Source organism: Mustela lutreola, chromosome X, assembly GCF_030435805.1.
Source record: "Mustela lutreola isolate mMusLut2 chromosome X, mMusLut2.pri, whole genome shotgun sequence".
In the NCBI taxonomy this organism is placed as follows: Eukaryota; Metazoa; Chordata; class Mammalia; order Carnivora; family Mustelidae; genus Mustela; species Mustela lutreola.
In genome coordinates, this window is record NC_081308.1 from 112,177 (window position 1) to 131,405 (window position 19,229).

Consider the following 19,229-nt stretch of genomic DNA (forward strand, 5'->3'; position numbering starts at 1 on the left):
AGCTTACGGCGTGGGAGCCCCAGGCCCGGAGCGGTCCCTGGTGGGTTCCTTCCTCCTGAAGCGAGGAGGGACAGCGTGCCTGCACTCGGAGGCCAGTATTCCCTGGACACCAGCACGAGACGCGGAGCCACGAGGTACGAGGCCACAAGTCAAGTGTGTGGACGGGACTGCAGACTGAGCGGGCTTTCTCGGGGGTGCAGGAGGCTGGTCCTCCGGAGCCTTGTATCCATAGGTGCTGGAGCCAAGGGCAGCGGACAGGAGGCAGTGTGTGTTCTGGGCCGACGTCAGACCTTGGGGTCGGCGACGACCCGTCTGCGTGCAGGACTGGGGACCACAGGAGGACACGCGCTTGCTTGCGCCCCGCACTATAGCGGATGTTCTGCAAGCAAGGCGGCGAACACGACCGCGTCCTCACCAGCAACACACCCGTCTACACAGAGTGCCAGGGAGCCGAAGCGAACGCCCCCGCGGCTGACAGGTGCGTGGCACACACGTGCGCACCGCGGACTCCTACGCCGTGACAGTGCGCACTTCCCACGAACGACCACGCCCTCAGGGTTAAACCTTCTCGTACCCCGTGTCAAGAAGCACTTAGGTGACCCAGGACAGAAAGGCCCAGGCACAGAGCCCGAGACCCGAGCACAGAGACATGCTTGTGGCTGAGGACACCTTTGAGACTGGCCATCTCCACGCCACGCGGGATTTTGGAAAATCGAACCTTCCCTGCCGTTTTGTACAAATGGACAAGCTTATCCTGAAATGAGCCGTATCGGCCGAGGAACCGACGGCAGGACCCGGAGAAGGAACGCCAGCGGGATCCGACCAGGGGTTGCCGAGTCTCGGCGGAGCCCCAGACGCAGCCCCAGTTGGGGTGGCTAGTGAGCTAGTGAAGAGCACAGACAGGTCCGAAAACCCCCCTGGCCAGCCCCCCAGGAGGGCCGGGGAGTCCGTTCAACCTCCACCCGAGACCCCGCCCTGGGCACGCGGGCCTCTCCCGGAGAGCCACAGGTGGCTTCCGTGGCTCCTGCGGAAACGCAAGCAGACCTGGTACGTTCGGGAGACCGCGCACTCGCACGCCTCACCGTAAACACGCACGCCGGCCCCGTGGGTGCTTCCGCCCCAGACAGAGCCCCAGCAACAGGGGAGGAACCTGGACCCTCCGCTCAGGCCCCAAGGCAAGTCAGGACAGACCACAGGCCGGGACGTGGACCGGGAAGCCCTGAATCGTGGGCCAGGTCGCCGTGGGTCCAGGCAAAGCAGCAGTGTGACCCGGACATCAGAGGCACAGTCCGAGGCAGCAGCGGACGGGGTCCTGCAACCTCCTCTGCGTGAGCAGCGTCTCAACAAACAGGGCCACAAGTGCGGAGGGAAAGCCAAGCAACCACGGATCAGACAGGACTCGCACCCGGAGCCCGGAAGCCTCGGTGAAGCGCGGGCGGTCCATCGCGCAGAAGCACAAAGACCCACCACACCCCCGGGGGACCGATGGCGGCAAGGACCCAAACGCACAATGGGCACGAGGGGTCACGCCCAGGGCGGCTGACCCATCAACCACCACACACAGACCGCGAGGACACAGACCAGCGAGGACCATCCCCAAGACGGCTAGTGGGATGTCACTGCGTGTGCTCTGCAGAAGGTCTACAAGTGTCCCCTTGTGATCTGTGGCCTCGGGCACGGGGCCCAGAGATGGGAGATCCCACGTCCACACGAGACCACGGTGCGAGTGGCTCATGGCGGCTCCCATCTGTCCAGAACCAGACGAGAAACCACCAAACATCTGTGGCCTGGCAGGGGGGTCACCCAGAGTCGGGACGCCGCTCAGCCAGGACTCGAGTCCCCCACACGCCCACCAACCGCTGCGGCTCGCCGACAGGTTACGCGGGCACAGCCTGTATGAGGGGACGGCGGGTCCCGCTTCCGCAGTGTCCATGAAAACCACAACTGCCAGGCGAAGCTCAGCCCAGCCCCTGCCCTGAACCTGAGTGGGGAGGGCCCAGGGTCACTCCAAGTGTCCCCTGCCGTTTTGAGATCCTCTTGGAGCTGGTGGTCAGGACCCCTGAGCAGGCAGCCCTGGGCCACCAAACCCAGAGCTTCTGCGTGGAGGTCCCGTTCCTGAGGGCGGACGGGACGCCCTACCATGGGCTGCAGTCCTAGCCCGGGCCTGTGTACCACGTGTGCAAACACACCTGACCCTGCGTGTCCCCCACGCTGGCGCCAGAGAACACACGTGTGACCAGCGCCCGTCAGGAGTGTGCGGGACACCCGAGTCCCCACCGCGGAACCCAGGCCTGTGCACGCACCTGAAGGCCCAGGCCCGGAGTGGGGCGAGGTCCGGGACGCGCCGCAGGCCTGGGAGCAGGAAGCCCCGCCGCCCCCATATGCACTCCGTCACCGGGGAGGGGACGGTGGCAGCAAAGGGGCCTCGAGGCCCGGCTTCCTGCATTGGCCTCCTGAGCAAAGACGGAGGACGAGGTTCCCAGCCGCGGCGACTCGTGGCGGGGGGGCAGGGGGGTCTGTGGGGTCCTCGTCCAAGCCGGGCTCTCCAGGACCCAGCCCTGGGCTGCGAGCATCCCCCACAGCTAGCGGGAGGAACGGGCCGGCCGTGAGACGTCCCAGGATCCCGGCGACCCAAGGTTTGGGACAGAGGGGAACCGGCCATGATGCGGGCAGGGAGCCCGGGGGAGCACGTGGGCAGGAGGGCTGTTAGCGGGGGGATGGGGCCGGGCCAGGCTCTGGGCCGTAGGCCTCACGCAGCCCGACGGCACGGCCTGCCGGGGGCCCTGCTGGCTGGACTCTTGGGCCCCACTCTTGGGGGCAGAGGAGCAGCAGCACCTCCAAATCCATGTCCGGGGGAGCCCCGAGACAGGCCAGGGCCGGGTCCCCCTGCTCTCACAGCCAGGGTTCTGGGGTTTCTGCAGGCTCGGGGCCTGGCTCGGCAGCCCCTGGGACCCCGGGAAGGGGCCTCTCAGAGCCCCTCAGGGACCAGGCTCACGCACAGGTGGCGGCCGGGCGTGTGTGGGTTTCCTGCAGGACTTGGGGCACCAGCAGCACCTTCTCCCCACTCAGAGCCACCCACACTGGTCTCGTGAACGTCTCTGCCGCCCGAACGAAGCGGGCAGGCAGCCCCCATGAGCCGCCGTCTCCGGCCTGAGCCCGCTGGGAGTCAAGTGGACGCGGAAGGGAGGCGCCCACTGCCCACCTGCAGGCCTCCTGGCCGTCCCCGTGTCCCGTGCCACACTCACCCGTCCTCCCATGGCTCCCCTGCAGCCTCCTCGGCCACCAGGATGTCGTACTCCTCGGCCGCGTACTTCTCCCAGTCGGACAGCTCAGGGCCTTCGCTGTCGCTCTCCTGCACAAAACACGTGTGTGAGGCGGTGCAGGCGCGGCCGGCACCCCACGTGCTCCTCGCCACACTCACCCTGAGCAGGGAGACCTGTTCCTTCTGCTCGTGGTCGAGGTACTTCTCGATGTTGAAGAAGGTGTCAAAGAACACGTTGGCGAGTTTACACCTCTTCAGGTCGCGGAGGGTGATCTTCCCTGCAGGACACGAGCCGGTTCAGACGATTAGTCCCAGACGGACGCGCGCTAGTCGGCGTCTGACGCGGCTCGGAGAACGTTTTCTGCCCAACTGGGCCTAAGGGGGCCGCACGAGGTGGCTGCTGTGTGGGCGGGAGGCTCCGTCGGGGAGCGGTGCGGACCAGAAGCCGCGGGGGGGGGGGGGGGGGGGGGTGTGTCGGTCCCGTGTGCCCGGGGATGGGTCAGAAGACAGACAAGGACGCGGAGTGCAGGAACAGTCTCTGACCACCAGGGGGCACCAGGCACACATCATTGAGCGGGCAGGAGGCCAGGGGGAGAGCCCCGGCTAGGGGTGATGGCCCAGAACGACTCTCCGCGACCATAAATCCCCCGACCAACATCCCACAACATGGAAACACTAATCCAGGTATGGCAGTTTGGGAAAAGTCTCCCTCCGTCCCTTTGACCTCTGAAGTGTCCTGGAGTCCCTCCTTGTGCCACAGTTGGCCTCTCCCTGGACACAGGCTTCTCAGCTGAGGGGTGCCGAGAGGATCCCAGGTAGGATCCCAGGAGGGGGAGGAGAAGGGGAAAGGTGCCCATGGCACCGCCCCACACCAGGAACTTGGGATTGAGGTCCCTGAGGTGGGAATCCAAGAAGCATAGGCAGGGAGACGTGGGGTCGGGGACATCTGCCTTCCTGACCCTGGCAGGACCGGTGTGCTCGCCCAACAGGACAGGGCCCTCAGCACAGGTGAGAGTCGAGGCAGGACACATGGAGCCTGAAGGAGACAGGGGAAGGTAGACAGCCGGGACACACTGTGCTGTCTCCACACCCAACAGTGACCACCGCCGGTAAACAGGGGTGCTCAGGTCACACTTGACACCAGCTCACCCAGTCCTGAGTGGGGTCTTGTGACAACATGGTTGGTACCAAACCTCCCCATCACCCCCACCACCAACTCAGGGATGTTCATTCCCTGAGTGAGTGTCCCTTCACAAGGGTGTCTCTCACAAGGGGTACCACACCTCACATGGGGACATCTCCTTATATGAGGGAATCCCCTCCCTCAAGGAAAATGTGCCCTCACACAGAGGCATCCCATCTTATAGGAAGAACGTCCCATCACATGGGGGGGGGGGTGTCCATTACATGAGGGCGTACCACAGGGGGACATCTCACACGGGGGGATCCCCTCACACGAATACGAGCACATCTCACATGGGGTGCCCCTCACATCTCACAGAGAGGACTTACCCTCACACAAGTAGGGACACAATACCATGGGAATGTCTCCTTGGGTACCACCTTATACAAGGGGACATCTCATACGGGGGGATGACATCACAGCCACTGGGAGAAATCACCTCACACGATGTGTCCCCTCACACAGAAGGACATTCCTTCATGTTGGGAGGGCATCACATCACATCTCACAGGGGCGGGGGACAGAGATCACCTCACATTATGTGTCCCCTTACACAGAGGGACATCTCACACCATGTGTCCCCCTCACACAGGGACATCCCCTCACAAAGGAGCATCACATCTCATGCGGAGGGGAGATCGCCTTATATTATGTGTCCTCTCACACAGGGGGACATCTCACATGAGGTGTCACCCTCACACAGGAATATCCTCTCCCATTGTGTCTCCTCACACAGGGGAACATCTCCTCACACAGGGCATTACATTTCATGGGGGAAGGGAAATCACCTCACATAATGTGTCCCCCTCACACGAGTCCATTTCATACAGGGGACATCTCACAAGGGGGAGGGCATCGCATCTCATGTGTCCCCCTCATAGAGGAGGATATCCCCTCGCATGGGGTAACATCATATCACATCTCATGGTGGGGGAAGAAGATCACCTCACATTATGTGCCCTCTCACACAGGGGGACATCTCACACAACCTGTCTCCTCACATAGGACATCTCACACAAGGTATCACATTTCATGGGAGAGGAGAAATCACTTCACATGATGTGTCCCTTCACAAAGGGGAGGTCTCACAAAGGGAACCACCTCACGCAATGTGTCCCCTCACACAGGAGGACATCCCCTCAAATGGGGGGAGCATCACATCTCATGGGGGCAAGGGGAGATCACCTCACAGTACATGTCCCCTCACACAGGGGGACATCACATTTCATGGGGGGGAATATCATCTCACATTACATTTCTCCACACAAGAGGACTTCTCACATGGGGGGAGGCAGCATCACATCTCACAGGAGGAAAATCACATCACACGATGTGTCGCCTCACAAGAGGAACATCTCATATGAGGGGGCATCATAGCTCACGGGGGAAAATCACCTCACAAGACATGTCCCCTCACACAGGGACATCCCCTCACAGAAGAGCATCACATCTCATTGGGGGGTGGGGGTGGGTGGAGATCACCTCACATTATGTGTCCCCTCACACAGGGACATTCTCTCACATTTTCTCTCCTCACACATGGCATTACATTTCATGGGGGAAGGGCAATCACCTCAAAGGATGTATCCCCCTTACACGAGGACATCTCACACAGGGGGACACCTCACAAGGGGGAGGGCATCGCATCTCACAGGGAAAATCACCTCATGATGTGTCCCCTCATACAGGAGGACATCCCCTCACATGGGGTGACATCGCATCATCACATCTCATGGCGGGGAAGGGACATCACCTCACATTACGTGCCCCCTCAGATGGGGACATCTCACATGACATGTTACCTCACACACATCTCCTCACACAAGGTGTCTCCTCACACAGAAGGACATCTCCTCACATAAGGCATCACATTTCATGGGGGAGGAGAAATCACCTCACATGATGTGCCCCTCACAAAGGGGGCATCACAGCTCACGGGGGGAACCACCTCACGCAATGTGTCTCCCTCACACAGGAGGACATCCCCTCCAATGGGGGGGGAGCATCCCATCTCATGGGGGTGAGGGGAGATCATCTCACATTACATGTCACCTCACACAAGAGGACATGTCACATGGGCGGAGGCAGCATCTCATCTCACATGGGGGAACCACCTCACACAATGTGTCCCCTCACAAAGGGGAACATCTCACATGGGGGGCATCATTGCTCACAGGGGGAAAAATCACCTCACATGATGTGTCCCCTCACACAGGAGGCTATCCCTTCACATGGGGGGGTGGGCATCACATTTCACAGGGGCGGGGGGTAGAGATCACCTCACAGTACGTGTCCCCTCATACAGGGACACATCTCATATGATGTGTCCCCCTCACATGGCCCATCCCATCACGGGGGTACATCTCCTCCCACGACGCATCCCTCACGTGAGGAGACATCGCAGCTCACAGTGAGTAATCACCTCAGCCATGTCCCCTCACGTGGCTACGTTCCCTCATGAGGGGTCATCCCCTCACATGGGGCGTTCCATCTCCAGGAACATTACCTTCGCTCTGCGGCTTCACCAGGTCCAGCATCTGGCAGAGGCAGTCCTCGAAGGGCAGGGCCTCGATGGCCATGCTGTCCAGCCTGCGGCACTGCTCCTCATAGAAGTACTCCAGCTCAAACATGGACAGCGCGCCGTCCCCATCCAGGTCCATGCAGCGGAACCAGTACTCGATGCTGCGGTCACAGGCGGTCAGCGCCAGCTGGGGACTGAACCCACTGGGCCTCACTGCACCCAGGGAGGACGCCCTCCAGGCCTGCCCTGCCCGGTGGGGACCCTGCCTGGGACCGGCCTTGCCTGGGTGGACCCCTGGTGGCGCCCATGCTCAGGCACAGCCGCTAGCCCTCGGCCTCCGGGAGGGGCAGAGGTTCCGGGGCAGCCATCGAATACGTACCTGGTTGGAGTTTTTTTGTCTTCTTCAGAGATCAAAAACCAAACAAAGTCAGCGTAGCTTATTTTTCCTTCTTTCTGGACTTTTCTGCCCCTGGGTTCAGGGTCGAGACCAACAGACAGAACGTACGTCGGGAGGCGCAGCGCAAGGTGAGAGGCCCCGCCCACCTCCCTGCGTCTGGCCGTCCCACGCTGGGCTCCTGACAGGGGAAGGCCTGGGACTGCAGACGGGGCAGGGGTGGCTTCTGTGGCCTCCATCGCAGCTGCCTCATGGCCTCCGATGCCCCTACTCCAGGGCCCCCTCAGATGCCCAGGGCCTGACATGACCCACCAACGTGGGGCCGGTCCTCCCCCACCCCTTACTGATGACCTCATGCAAGAATGGTGTCGGCCTCCCGTTCTTATGACCTCACGTGACAAAGAGGTATGTCCCCTTATAGACGCTCTGGAGTAGGAGAACTCTGTGTGTCCCCCAATGACATCACATGACAAAGCTGCGTCTCCCCTCACGAGCTTGTGTGACAATGGCACGTGCCTCCCTTCATAATAACCTCCTGTGACAAAGATGTCCTCCCCTGTGAACTCACGTGACAGCAGCACGTGTCCTCCCTTATTTACGACCTTATATGACAAGGTCCCAGTCACGTGCGTCCTCGCGACCCGCCATGACCACGGCCCTTGCCCTCGGAAAGCAGCTCATGCTAAGGAACGAGCGAGACAGAACCGGACTCCGGCACCGAACCCCGGCCGCAGCCACCGGACGACGCCCTCACGACGTACCTCGTCACGGCCCCCGAGAATATCCTCTCGATCATCCTGCTGGATATGGCTGCAGAGACAGAGTCGGGCCGTGAGCCGCCCGCACACACCCGCGGCCGCGGCCCGGCAGCCGGTGCTCGGGAGTCGCAGGGCGGGGCGGGTCGGATTTGAGACGCCGGGCCCCAGCCCTGGGGGGTGGCACCCGGGGAACCTCCTGTCCCGCGGGTGTCCCCCCCAGGGCGCTGCCCACAGCTTTCCCGTCCCGAGGATGGAGCCCAGTCAGAGCCGCAGAGTGACAGCTGCCCCGGGGGCGCCGAGACCGGGTCAGAGTGTGACAAGCGAGTTTCGCTCTCAGACGCTCTCGCTGTGCGGTCACGGCCACTGTCTGTCACTGACGTTGGCTGACACACGAGACGTGAGACCTCCGCGTCGGTCCGGACGCTGGGGCAGCCGTCCCAGAGCACCCCGACGGGGCGGCTCGAGCAACACAGGCTTATCCGCCCCCAGTCCCGGGGGGGGCAGGAGTCCGAGACCCAGGCGGGGCCGAGGTGGGCTCTCCCTAGGCCTCGCTCCGGGCCATGCAGACCCCGGGTGCTCCCCACGTCCTCACACGGTCGTCCCTCTGTGTGTCTGTGTTACAAACCCTTTTCTTGTGAGAGCCCCGTCCTGGGAGATCAGGGCCACCTACTGACCTTGTGTAACTGTGACCACCTCTGTAAAGACCCCACCTGCACTTCCGGGCCGTTGGGGAGTCCCGCAGAACGCGCCTCCCGCGAGGCCATTCTGGAGGGACACAGCTCGGCGCCTCCCCAGCCCGGCACCCCAGGACGGAGGAACGGAGACCGCCTCTTCCCCGTCTCCCAACGCATCCTACGCCTCGTGGATGTCGCCCGATACACCATGACTGGGCGTCACAACAGGCTGAATGGAGCCTCCCCAGAAAACCACGGCCAGATTCCGACTCCTGGGATGTGGCCACGAGGCCGTGAAGGGAAACAGGTCTTTGCAGACGGGACCCAGAGAAAGCCCTGAGATGAGCCCATCCCGGATCAGGGAGGCCCTAAACGCAGCGTCTCTTGTAAGAGGAGACACAGACACGGAGGACAAGCCCCGGGAACACGGAGGCAGTGACGGGAGGGACGCGGCTACAGGCCCAGGGACGCCTGGAGCCCCAGGAGCTGGAAGGACCCTGCCCTGGGACACGGCCCTGCCCCGCGCGGAGGGGCACCCTGGGGGAGGGTGCGTCCCTGCTGTGGGCGGGCCCGGGCTGTGGTCACCTCTCACAAGCCCTTCCGCAAACTCCCGTACAAACTCTCGTACAGCCCTCCCGGGACACGGTCCGTGACGTCCTCGACGACGGAGGCTCTGAGGATACGCCGCTGTCCCTTCAGGCCCGTCGGAGCAGCCACACAGACCGGGACCGCTCGCCCGGATGCGCACGTGCCAACACTGACCACACGGCTCCTCCACGGAGACCTGCCTCTGTGGGCTGCACGGGACGGGGTCAGCTCTGACCTTGTCTGCCTGCCTTCCTGTCACAGGGTCGCACCCGAGCCTCAGCCTGGTGGCCGCTAGCGCCATAGGCAACCCCGCAGGCTCCAGCGCTCGAACGGCTGGAGTCTCCTTACGCAGGAGGGTCAGCACCCCGCGTGTGCGCTTCCGTGTCCCGTGTGTATCGTGACCCACGTCTGTCCCCACCCTGTGTGTCCTGCACGTACCACGTGTGTCCCTGTCCCTCCCATGTATCGTGCGTGCGCAGCCTGCGTCTCCTGTACGTATGTCCTTCAGGACAGTGCACTCCCGGAGACCGGGGTACGTACGTCCTGCAGGAACAGTGCACTCCTGCAGACCGGGGCAGGCCGTTTCACACATCGGGCCGCGGGCCCAGGGAGCTGGCCACGGCCGGTGGTACTGGACGGGGCGGGGTGCCGAGCGGCCAGCTGCGGTCGGTCCCCTTGTCCCCCACAGGCCGCGCACTCACCGTGATCATTGTGCCGGGCCAGGTCCTGGGAATCGATGAGAAGGTCGTGGTCCGTGTCCAGCTCCCAGAACTTGCAGTAAATGACATAGAAGTGCTCGTAGGAGAAGTACTCTGTGAGCTGGTTGATGTCCGCTTCCTCTTCCAAGAGCGCCACATTCTGCCAAACCAACCAGCACAGCGTTTGTCCCGGCAGCCGGGTCTCCCGCGGGGGGGATCTCCCAGGGGTCCCCGGAGAGCCCAGAACCAGTCAGGCCGGGCCCGGGGCTGGGAGCTCAGCATCCAGGTCGGGAACGCGCTGCCGTCGGGACTGTGCTCGAGACTCAGCCCGCGTCCTGCTGGCGACACGCGGCAGCCCCGCGGGCACCGAGCCTCTCACAGCCTCGGGCCTCCTTACGTGGGCGGACGGCCGCCCTCCTCGCGATGGCCCACGTGTGCCCCGAACCCCAGTGAAGAGGACACCGTGCTCCCCGGGGTCGAGGGGTCATTTGTCCTGCAGCATGGGGGACGGTCACTGGGTCGAGACGGAGCGGGGAGCGTGCAGACCGGGACACGAATGGGCGACGGACGGAGGACGAACAGACGGTGGTGCAAGACGGAAGGACGGACACCGGGAGGAGCAGGACCGGATGGAGCAGGACTGGAGACGGAGAGCAAGGTGGCGGCAGGACAGCACGGACGGCGGACAGACACGGGGAAAGCAAGCAGGGAGAAGGCACGGCAGAGAGAAGACGGAGAACGAACAGGAAAGAGCGGAAGACAGGACGGATGGACGCAAGACAGATGGACGCAGGACGGATGAGACGGACACAGGACGCAGGACGCAGGACGGATGGACGAATGGACGGATGGACAGGTAGAGGGTGGGTGGACGGTCCACGGCGGAGGGCGGCGGAGGGACCCGCGGACAGAAGACAGATGGACGGGGACGGACGGAGGCCCAAGAGCCCGCCGGGCGGCCGCCCACCTGCAGGAAGGTGCTCCTGCGGAGCTCGGCGCACGTGATCCTCCCCGACCAGGACCTGTTGACGGAGTAGAAGATCCTCTGTGTCACCTGCAGGAGGAAAGGCCGTCAGCAGAGCCGGGGCACGGCCAGGCCGCGGCTCCCATTCGGCGCGCGCCGGACGCTTGGGCTGTGCACGCAAGCGCCTCTGAACCTCGGGGCCTGCAGCGCGGTCACCCACGTTCCCGAGAGCCCAGATGGGCTCCCAGACTGAGCAGGAGCTGCCCTCAGGGAGGGAGAGCACACGGCTCTCCGGGACGTCCCCCACCCCCACCCTGGCTGGCGACGGACGTCCGGACACACGGGAGGCGCTGAAGGAGCTTGTGTCAGCGCGGGCCACCTGCCCCTCAAGACCCCGTGCCCAGCCCCAGGCCACCTGCCCCTCAAGACCCCGTGCCCAGCCCCGGGCCACCTGCCCCTCAAGACCCCGTGCCCAGCCCCGGGCCACCTGCCCCTCAAGACCCGTGCCCAGCCCCGGGCCACCTGCCCCTCAAGACCCTGTGCCCAGCCCCGGGCCACCTGCCCCTCAAGACCCTGTGCCGAGCCCCGCCCTGCAAGCACGACCAATATCTCATTCGTGGGTGAGAACATCGGGGTCCAGATGGGTCACAGCCCGAGGCCCAGGCCGCGCGTTCCCGTGGGTGCCCGGGTAGAACGGGGCCTGTGGCCACCGGCCGCGCCCGTGTACTCACGGTGGTGATGTAGCGAGAGTGGAACTCGGACGCCTCCTTCAGGAAGGCCAAGCCAGGGTGCGTGTTCACGACGTCCTGCACACGGAACACAAGACGGTACGCAGGGACTCGCACGGTGCCTGCCAAGCACGGGCCCCCGCGTCCGTCACCAGCCCCTGCCGCCTCCCCAGGGACGGGGCTGCTGCGCTCGGGTCCCTCCGGCCCCACGGCGGCTCACAGGGTGGAACCCAGAGGAGCGAGGCTGTGAACCCCCGCACGGCCCCGGTCCGCGACAGCGAGCCCCGTGATCTCCGACCGCTGACCATGACTCAACGCGTGTGAAGACACAAGGGCTCGCACCGAGGTCCCCAGGAAGGTTTTAGATGCCCTCGGTTTATGTGCTACGGTCCCGTGGCCTTTAGGTCTCATGCTGGAATAACCCTAGCACTCAGAACAGACGATCCGAGGACAAAACAACTCGTGTCTCTGTGGCCTCGTGCTCTGAGCTGCCCGTGGTCCCTCTGCTCACACCCCGACACCGCGTGGCCCACGTGGCTCCATCACACGCACGAGGCTCTGGTCCCTGGGCCACCTCTGTGGGAAGCAGGACTAGGGAAGGGAGCCCGACCCCTGGCTCCCGTGTGGAGCCGACACGGGGGCGGCTGGAGGAGCGGGGCAGACGCAGACGCACCTGTAAGAAAGGCACGAAGTCCTCCTGCACCAGGTAGTTCGCGCCGGGACTCATGAGCAGGTGCACGAACTTGGCGGCGTCGTCGTGACAGCTCTGGAGGACCCTGCGAGGACGGAGGACGTCCCACTGGCGCCCACGCACCAGACCCGCGAGGCCACCCCCAGCACGGTGACGGGGCGGGCACGGGCCCTGGACGGAGCGTGGTCACGCGCTGGCCCGGAGGGGACAGGACACCGTGCCACGTGCCTAGGGCTCCGCTCCGTCCTCTCGCTGTCTAGGCCACAGCAGTGCGAGCCCGTGCTGCGGCAGCTGCCCCGGGACACGCAGGGCTGGGGACACGCCTCCCCTCCTGGCACCCGCCCCCAGCGCACAGGCCCGAGACTCACTTTCTCCACATGGCGACGAACTTGTGGACAGAGACGGCGCCCGTGCGCTCTCCCCCGGCACAGCAGAACAGCGGCCCCTTCCAGTAGAGCGGGCAGCCACAGGCCTGCGGCAGAGGGGCACAGCGGGCCGGCCGTCAGCGCCTCCCGGACCCCCACGGCCCCTATCACGGCCGCACACTCCCACGGGGATTTCGTGGCCGCCCTCCCTGCAGACGGCCGGACCTCCAAACCCAGCAGCTCCGCGCAGAGGAGCTCAGCGTTCCCTCCGGATGCGAGACGCCCGTCCCGTCCCATGCACCAGGGAGAGCAAGAAGCCCTTGTGCCGCTGTCACTTCAGGTGACAGGAACGCAGCTCAGGGACGAAACAGCCCACGCCATGCCCGGCACCCAGTCCGGCAGCCGGCGGCCAGTGGGTCCCCGGAGCGGGCGAGTCCAGCAGCGGCTCACGGTCCCCGCGGGGAGGGAACCGACGGCATCGAGCGAGGGCGTGGGACGCGACACGGAAAATCCCAGCCACCGGAACGTCCACACGCCGGCACAGGGCGGGGCGTCAGCACGTGTGCCGAGGCCCTTCCTCCAACGCGGGACAGAACGAACGCCGGCCGGGCCCACGTGGACGGAAAAGAACGCAGATGCTCCGACGGTCAATCAGCGGACTCGGAAGTCAGCTCTTTAAAGACCTAAAAATCCCAGCAGCCGTCCGCAGCCGTGGCCAGGAGCGAGACGGAGAACAGGAGTGACCAACGGGAGCCGGCCTCGCGGCCCCACACGCGTGAGGGATGCGGGAAGTGGACGCTCCGCTCCTTCGTGCCCACACGTGCTGCAGCGCCGTGACCGGCTTAACCGCACCCGAAGGGACACCACCGAAGACGCGCACCGAGCCGTACGCCTGCGGGAAGCTGAATCTGGAAAACCACCGGGCTCTCTGCTCGGTGATGAGCCGCTTCCCCTGCTCTCTCCACCTGCCTCTCTACCTGCTTGTGACCTCGGTCAAATAAATACATAAAATCTTTAAAAAAGAAAGAAAAATAAATGTCTAGCAGCTCCATGACGTAAACTACAAGGAAACCCGTCAAATCCAACCGGCACCGTGGCATCTGCACTGAGCCATCCGCACGGCACGGCCGGGAGACGTTGAAGACCGGGCTGAGCCCCAACGCCGGCTCCCGTATGAGCTGCAAATCCCAGCGACGGCTGGAATCCCAGCCCCGCAGCGACACGCGGCACGGCGTCGGGGCACATACCGAGGCTCACTCAGAAGCCCCCACGGGGAGCGAGGGTGTTAAAAGCCCACTGCAGAGTGACGTCCGCGAAATCTTGGCACGCGTGAGCAAGGAGGGAAGACGGACCACCGCAGGGAACCGTGAGGACGGAGCCTGAGCCCGTGGAGCGACTCGGGACAAAGACAGTACTGCCGTTCCGGGGGAACACACGCGCTCTCGGCGAGGGTGGTAGGGGCTTCTTCCACCGGCCACGACAGTCAACGCATGACGCTTCCCGGCCCTGAACAGACCCGAGCCCGGGACAGATGCTCTTCTGCAGGAGGATGGGGCAGACGCCGCTCCTGACCTCACGGCAGCAGACGTCCCTCCCGCAAGACACAGAACCTTCGGTCGCGAAGGGAGAGCCTCCTGCGGGGAGCTGCAGTGAGCACAGGAGGATGCGCTCCGACCCTGACCCGGGCCCAGCGCAAGGAGCACCCACGGGCGCGGTGTTGAAGACCGACAGTCGAGGAGGAAAACGCACACAGCCCCGGAGAGCTAGAGACGGGCACAGAGCGCACAGACGCCCGTTGGCTGAGAAACGTGGTCAGCGTCCGCGCTCATGACGGACGTGCAAACACATGTGCACGGACAGACAGGAACCGCCCGCAGGAACGAATCTGAGCCCGCGTGTCGGCCTGGACGTGACACGGAGCTTCCGCAAACAGCCGGGGGACGGAGCCACCGGGCAGGGTCGACGGAGGAAGAGGAAGTGGTATGGCTGGCGTGGATATCCGCCGGGCAGGGTGGACGGAGAGCGGCCACCAGTCCCTCAGGCCACACGCCGTCCTCCGGGAGGAACCGCAGACCCCACGCTCGCTCACACAGGACGCAGCTGAGAAGGTGCGCAGCGGCCTTCCTCAGGATGTCCCCGAGGCAAGCGCCCGGGTGTGCACGCGCACAGCGCTGAACGGACCCACGGGCAGATCCACACCCTCGGACGGGGGCCGTTTGGGGCCATATCGCGGAAGAAGCTGCGGCCACCACAACCACGCACGAGTTTTGGGCAGAACCGACAGAGCAGCGTCCCACGCCGGTGTGGAAGGCTTTCACGGACGCCGCGCTGCGCGGGACGACTCCCGTGCCCACGGTGTGAGAGGCGAACCTGGACACCAACAGAGCACGGGCTGCTGACCGGGAGCCGTGACCGGGAGTGGGCCGAAGAGAACCCCTGGCGTGCCGGGAACACGGGCGCCACGCTCTGGGCGGTGTTCCCGTGCGTGTGTGGACATTCGCAGCGGGCAGGACCGGCAGTGATGGCACCGTGGCCCCTCCTGGCTCCACACATCGGTCCCCGAAGGGGTCCGCACACGTGAGGCTGTCGGCACCGCCCTGTAAGGATGCGCCGGCGGGCCCGGGTCTCAACCATCCGACAGCTCGAAGGCTTTGGCCGTGCCCTACACTGCCGTTCAGGACAAGCTGTTCACCTCCTGAAGCGAACGGGAACCGTGACCCCTTCCACACAAGACACAAAAAAGAAGAGTTTGTAAGAAAGGACAAATCGTCACCGCAGGGAGGAAGCGCACCCTGGTGAGACTTGGCTTTCTATCGGTTTTTCGGAAAGATCTGCTCTTTGCAGAGTGCACGCTGGTGCCTAAACCGTGCGTCTGTCCCCACCGTGAGGAGGGGCGTGTGACCGCCGATCTCCGCATACCCTGACCCTGCACAGCAAGCAAGCCCGTCTCCGCGCCCGTGGCTCCCGCGCCCGGAATGCGGCGTGAGGGCCATCGGGTCGCCCGTGGCCTCTCGCGCCGGGGTCCTCGTACTCAGCATCCGCTACGCCGTCGTGTGCGACGTAACAAACACCAACACTGGTCTCCGCTCCGCGTCCCAGCACAGCGAGTCTCAGACCCTCCTACTTTCCTAGGGACAGGGGTGCTGGGATCCCCAGTTCGGACACTGGGTCTTTCCCTGCGGTTCCAGACCCAGAGCTCCTGACTCCCGCGGGCTGTGCGGCCCGACACGTCCTTCTGCCGTCCTAACAAGGTGGCCCTGGGCAGCAGGAAGACCAAAGTGCCGAGACGCTGGGGACGTCCAGACCCGTGCCCTGCTCTGTGGAGGAACGCACATGGACACCAGGATCGTGACGCGTCGGGGCGACACGGGGAGGCCTACGTGGAAGTAAAGACGAGGGCAGCAGAGTTTCCGGGTGCAGGAGGCGTCTGAGCACGGGAGGGGGGGCACCCGGCTCCAGCAGGACCGCAGCTCTGATGCCCAGGACTCTCCCAGCAGTCACCCCGTGTGCCTCTTCTCTGCCCTGCAGCTCTATCCGCCCCAAGGAGGGGCGTGCGAACCCCCAGGATCTGCGGCACTCGCTCAGTGCCGCGGTGACAATCTGGGACAGGGGACAGGCGTCAGAAATGCAGCGGCCCGGGGGGCTGCGTCCCCGCCTTCTTGGGTCTCTGCCGTCCCCACGAGGCAGTACAAGAACGGAACGGAGCTCAGGTGACAGTCAGGGGTGTCGGGGACCGGTCTGCCTGTGGGAGCGTCACCGACGGGATGCAGGCCCCACGCCAGGGGGACACAGGACAGAAAGCCTGCAGTGTGACACACTCGGACCCCACGACACAAACCGGGGAGCAAACTGGTCCCCCGGGGAGCTCAGCACTGCTCGCTCCAACCCTGACAAGAGCGGAAACACAAAGCGGACAACACTGTCAGACCAGCTGCGTCCGGGCTCGGTCTGCACGCGGACAGGACCCTCCCCCCGAGGCTGTCCTGGCCCCGACTCACGTCCAAGCACAGTTTCCGGGACAGACGTGGAGTATTTCCCTGCCGACAGCAGAAATCGACCAGAAATCAGTAAGAAAAAGACATCCACGGAAGCTGCAAGTTTCGGAACAGGAAACAGAATCCTAAACACCCCAGCAGGCAAAGGAGAAATGACCCGCGCAGCTGCGAGTTTGCTGACGCTGAATGAACCAGAAAACGCACGGCCCGCCCGTGCGCGGGAAGGTTGCGGATGACAGGCCTCGTCGGCAGAAGACCACGGTGGGCCAGAGCGGCCTCGTGCCAGAACCGGACGGAACACGACGATTCCGAGGGAGGCTGAAGGCACGCCGTCATCCGGAGAAAGCCAGAAGCCAACATCACGGAGCATCACCAGGAAAACCATCGCGGACACAAGCAGCCGGTCCTTGGAAAAGGCCAGAGAAATGGAGCCCTTCGTGGTCGAGCCGGTGAAGAGCCCGGAGAGAAGACGCACGGGGGACCCACGGGCCGGAGGGGCCTCCCTACAGCTGCGGAGAGCGGGACTCGGGCGCCCCATGTCTCCCCGACAGGCTCAGCACCTCGGGGGCCTGGGCGGACACGTGGGAGACACACGCCGTCACGACCCCGTGAGGAACTGCGAGCAGACCCCGCCCGTACGTGACGCACCGAATGGGGGAGGGCGTGTGCTGCGGTGAGTGCTGGGAAGTGTGTCAAGCTGCGATGCACAGACCTGCTCCCTTGCGGCTGGTAACACATTGTACGTGTGTAAAAAAAAGTTTTAAAAATTTAGAAAACAATGAGATGCCAAGAAGGGAAATCAGTTAGGACTGGAACGTACCCTTCCCGGAAAGACACCTCCGCAACCGCAGACGGCTTCCCTGCGGAATTCTACAGAACGTCCAAGTCAGAGTCAAACCTGATTCCAAAGAGGACGCTCCGGAACACGGACCGCGGAGGGGCGCTTCTGGAGCCGACCTGAGAGCCGCCCGGACGGCCACGGAGACGAGAATCCTCAGAAGACACGACGGCGAACCCCGGTCTTTGGCGAGTGGCGACGTAAACCCCCAACCAGACCTCGGTGGTCCGCATCCGGAAGCCCGTGATGGAGGGAACGGGACATTTGTGAGAACGGGCTGCACGTTCGTGGTCGTCGAAGATGAAAGCGCCGTCGGCACACAGAGGAGGGCCGGGACCTCCGTCCGCGTGGGGGGCGTCTGCAGGAGGCCGGTGCCCGCACCCTGCTTTGCGGATGGAGACGCACAGCCCAGGCCGGGCCCGGCGGGAGGACGTGTCCACCGTCTCCGTGCTCAGATCTGACCGAGCACTCGTGGCTACGGCATCTGCAATGGTGTGCGACCCAACAGGATGTCAATGACCCCGTTTGTGAGACGCTGGAGTGAGCAATCGGACGTGTCGTCCAAGACGCAGGGTCACAGGGGAACGCGAGACAAGACGCTCCTGACTGTCCGCGGTGAGGACAATGGGAAACGGGTGTGACGGGGAGGTCCGCCCTGCTCCCACCGAAGGGTGCCGAGCTCGGCAGGCGCAGGTCCCCGATGACCCCGTGGAGGTCGAGCCCCAGGGCTGGGGTATGCGCAGGTGCACCCCTGGGACTCTATTACGGCCCAGGATCGAGCTGGATGAATGGGACCAGGGCCCTGATACGAGGGACCCGGGAGCCCTCAGCCCTGGCCTCCGAGTGAGGACAGCGCACACAGACGCCGTCTGTGGACGGGGAAGAGTCCTGACCCACGCGCCCTGACCGCAGACGTCCGGCCTGCAGAAGCGTCGGAAAGAACGTCCGCCGTCGTGGCGTGTGCGTGACAGAACCGCCCAGCCCGTGCCGCTTTCTCACCGCAGCCTGGACAGAGACTCGTGGCTGCTGGGAAACAGCATCAGAGCCGTGGGGCCTGAGGCCCGCGTGTGCGGCTGGCGGGAGCGTGAAACGCTGCGGGGCTGTGGAAGCCACGTGTACAGGTCCTCCGAGAACCACAGAACTGTCTTGTCACCCGGCACAGCCACTCCCGGGTCGGCAAGTGTGCGCACACACACGCGTGCACACGACCCCACGCGTGCTCACACGCACCCGGAGAATCACCGTACCCAGGGACCCTCCCGGACCCTGACACGGCACGTTCACGGGGTGTTCGTGGAGGTCGCGGACTGCAGACCCCACCCGGCGCCCATCCACGGGGGAACAGGCACAACAGGGTCCGCCCACACACATGGGTACTACTTGGCCGTGAAGACAGCAGAGTGCGGAGACCTGCTGCCTGCACGAGGGACCCAGGACGCGACCAGTGCAGAACAGAGCAATGCAAGCGCACAGGAAGCAGATGGCGCGCCAGTACCTGGGGGAGGGTATCGGGTCTCTTGAGGGGATGAGAATGTTCTGGAAGCGGAGCTTGGTAATACCTGTGAAGCCG

General features: G+C 64.3%; 1 protein-coding gene across 4 annotated transcripts in view; it reads right to left on the minus strand.

The window, feature by feature from the left end:
* PPP2R3B (protein phosphatase 2 regulatory subunit B''beta) overlaps positions 1-19,229 on the minus strand; it is a 41,817-nt gene that overhangs the window by 846 nt on the left and 21,742 nt on the right. For all 4 annotated transcript variants that reach the window (XM_059157753.1, XM_059157751.1, XM_059157752.1 and 1 more), the window contains 10 exons: positions 12,830-12,933; positions 12,444-12,546; positions 11,774-11,848; positions 11,046-11,132; positions 10,082-10,238; positions 8,122-8,170; positions 7,346-7,435; positions 6,952-7,127; positions 3,422-3,540; positions 3,246-3,352 (listed from right to left, as the gene is read on the minus strand). In XM_059157753.1, coding sequence (XP_059013736.1) covers positions 3,246-3,352; positions 3,422-3,540; positions 6,952-7,127; positions 7,346-7,435; positions 8,122-8,170; positions 10,082-10,238; positions 11,046-11,132; positions 11,774-11,848; positions 12,444-12,546; positions 12,830-12,933 — 1,067 coding nt within the window. The remainder of the gene's footprint in view (positions 1-3,245; positions 3,353-3,421; positions 3,541-6,951; positions 7,128-7,345; positions 7,436-8,121; positions 8,171-10,081; positions 10,239-11,045; positions 11,133-11,773; positions 11,849-12,443; positions 12,547-12,829; positions 12,934-19,229) is intronic.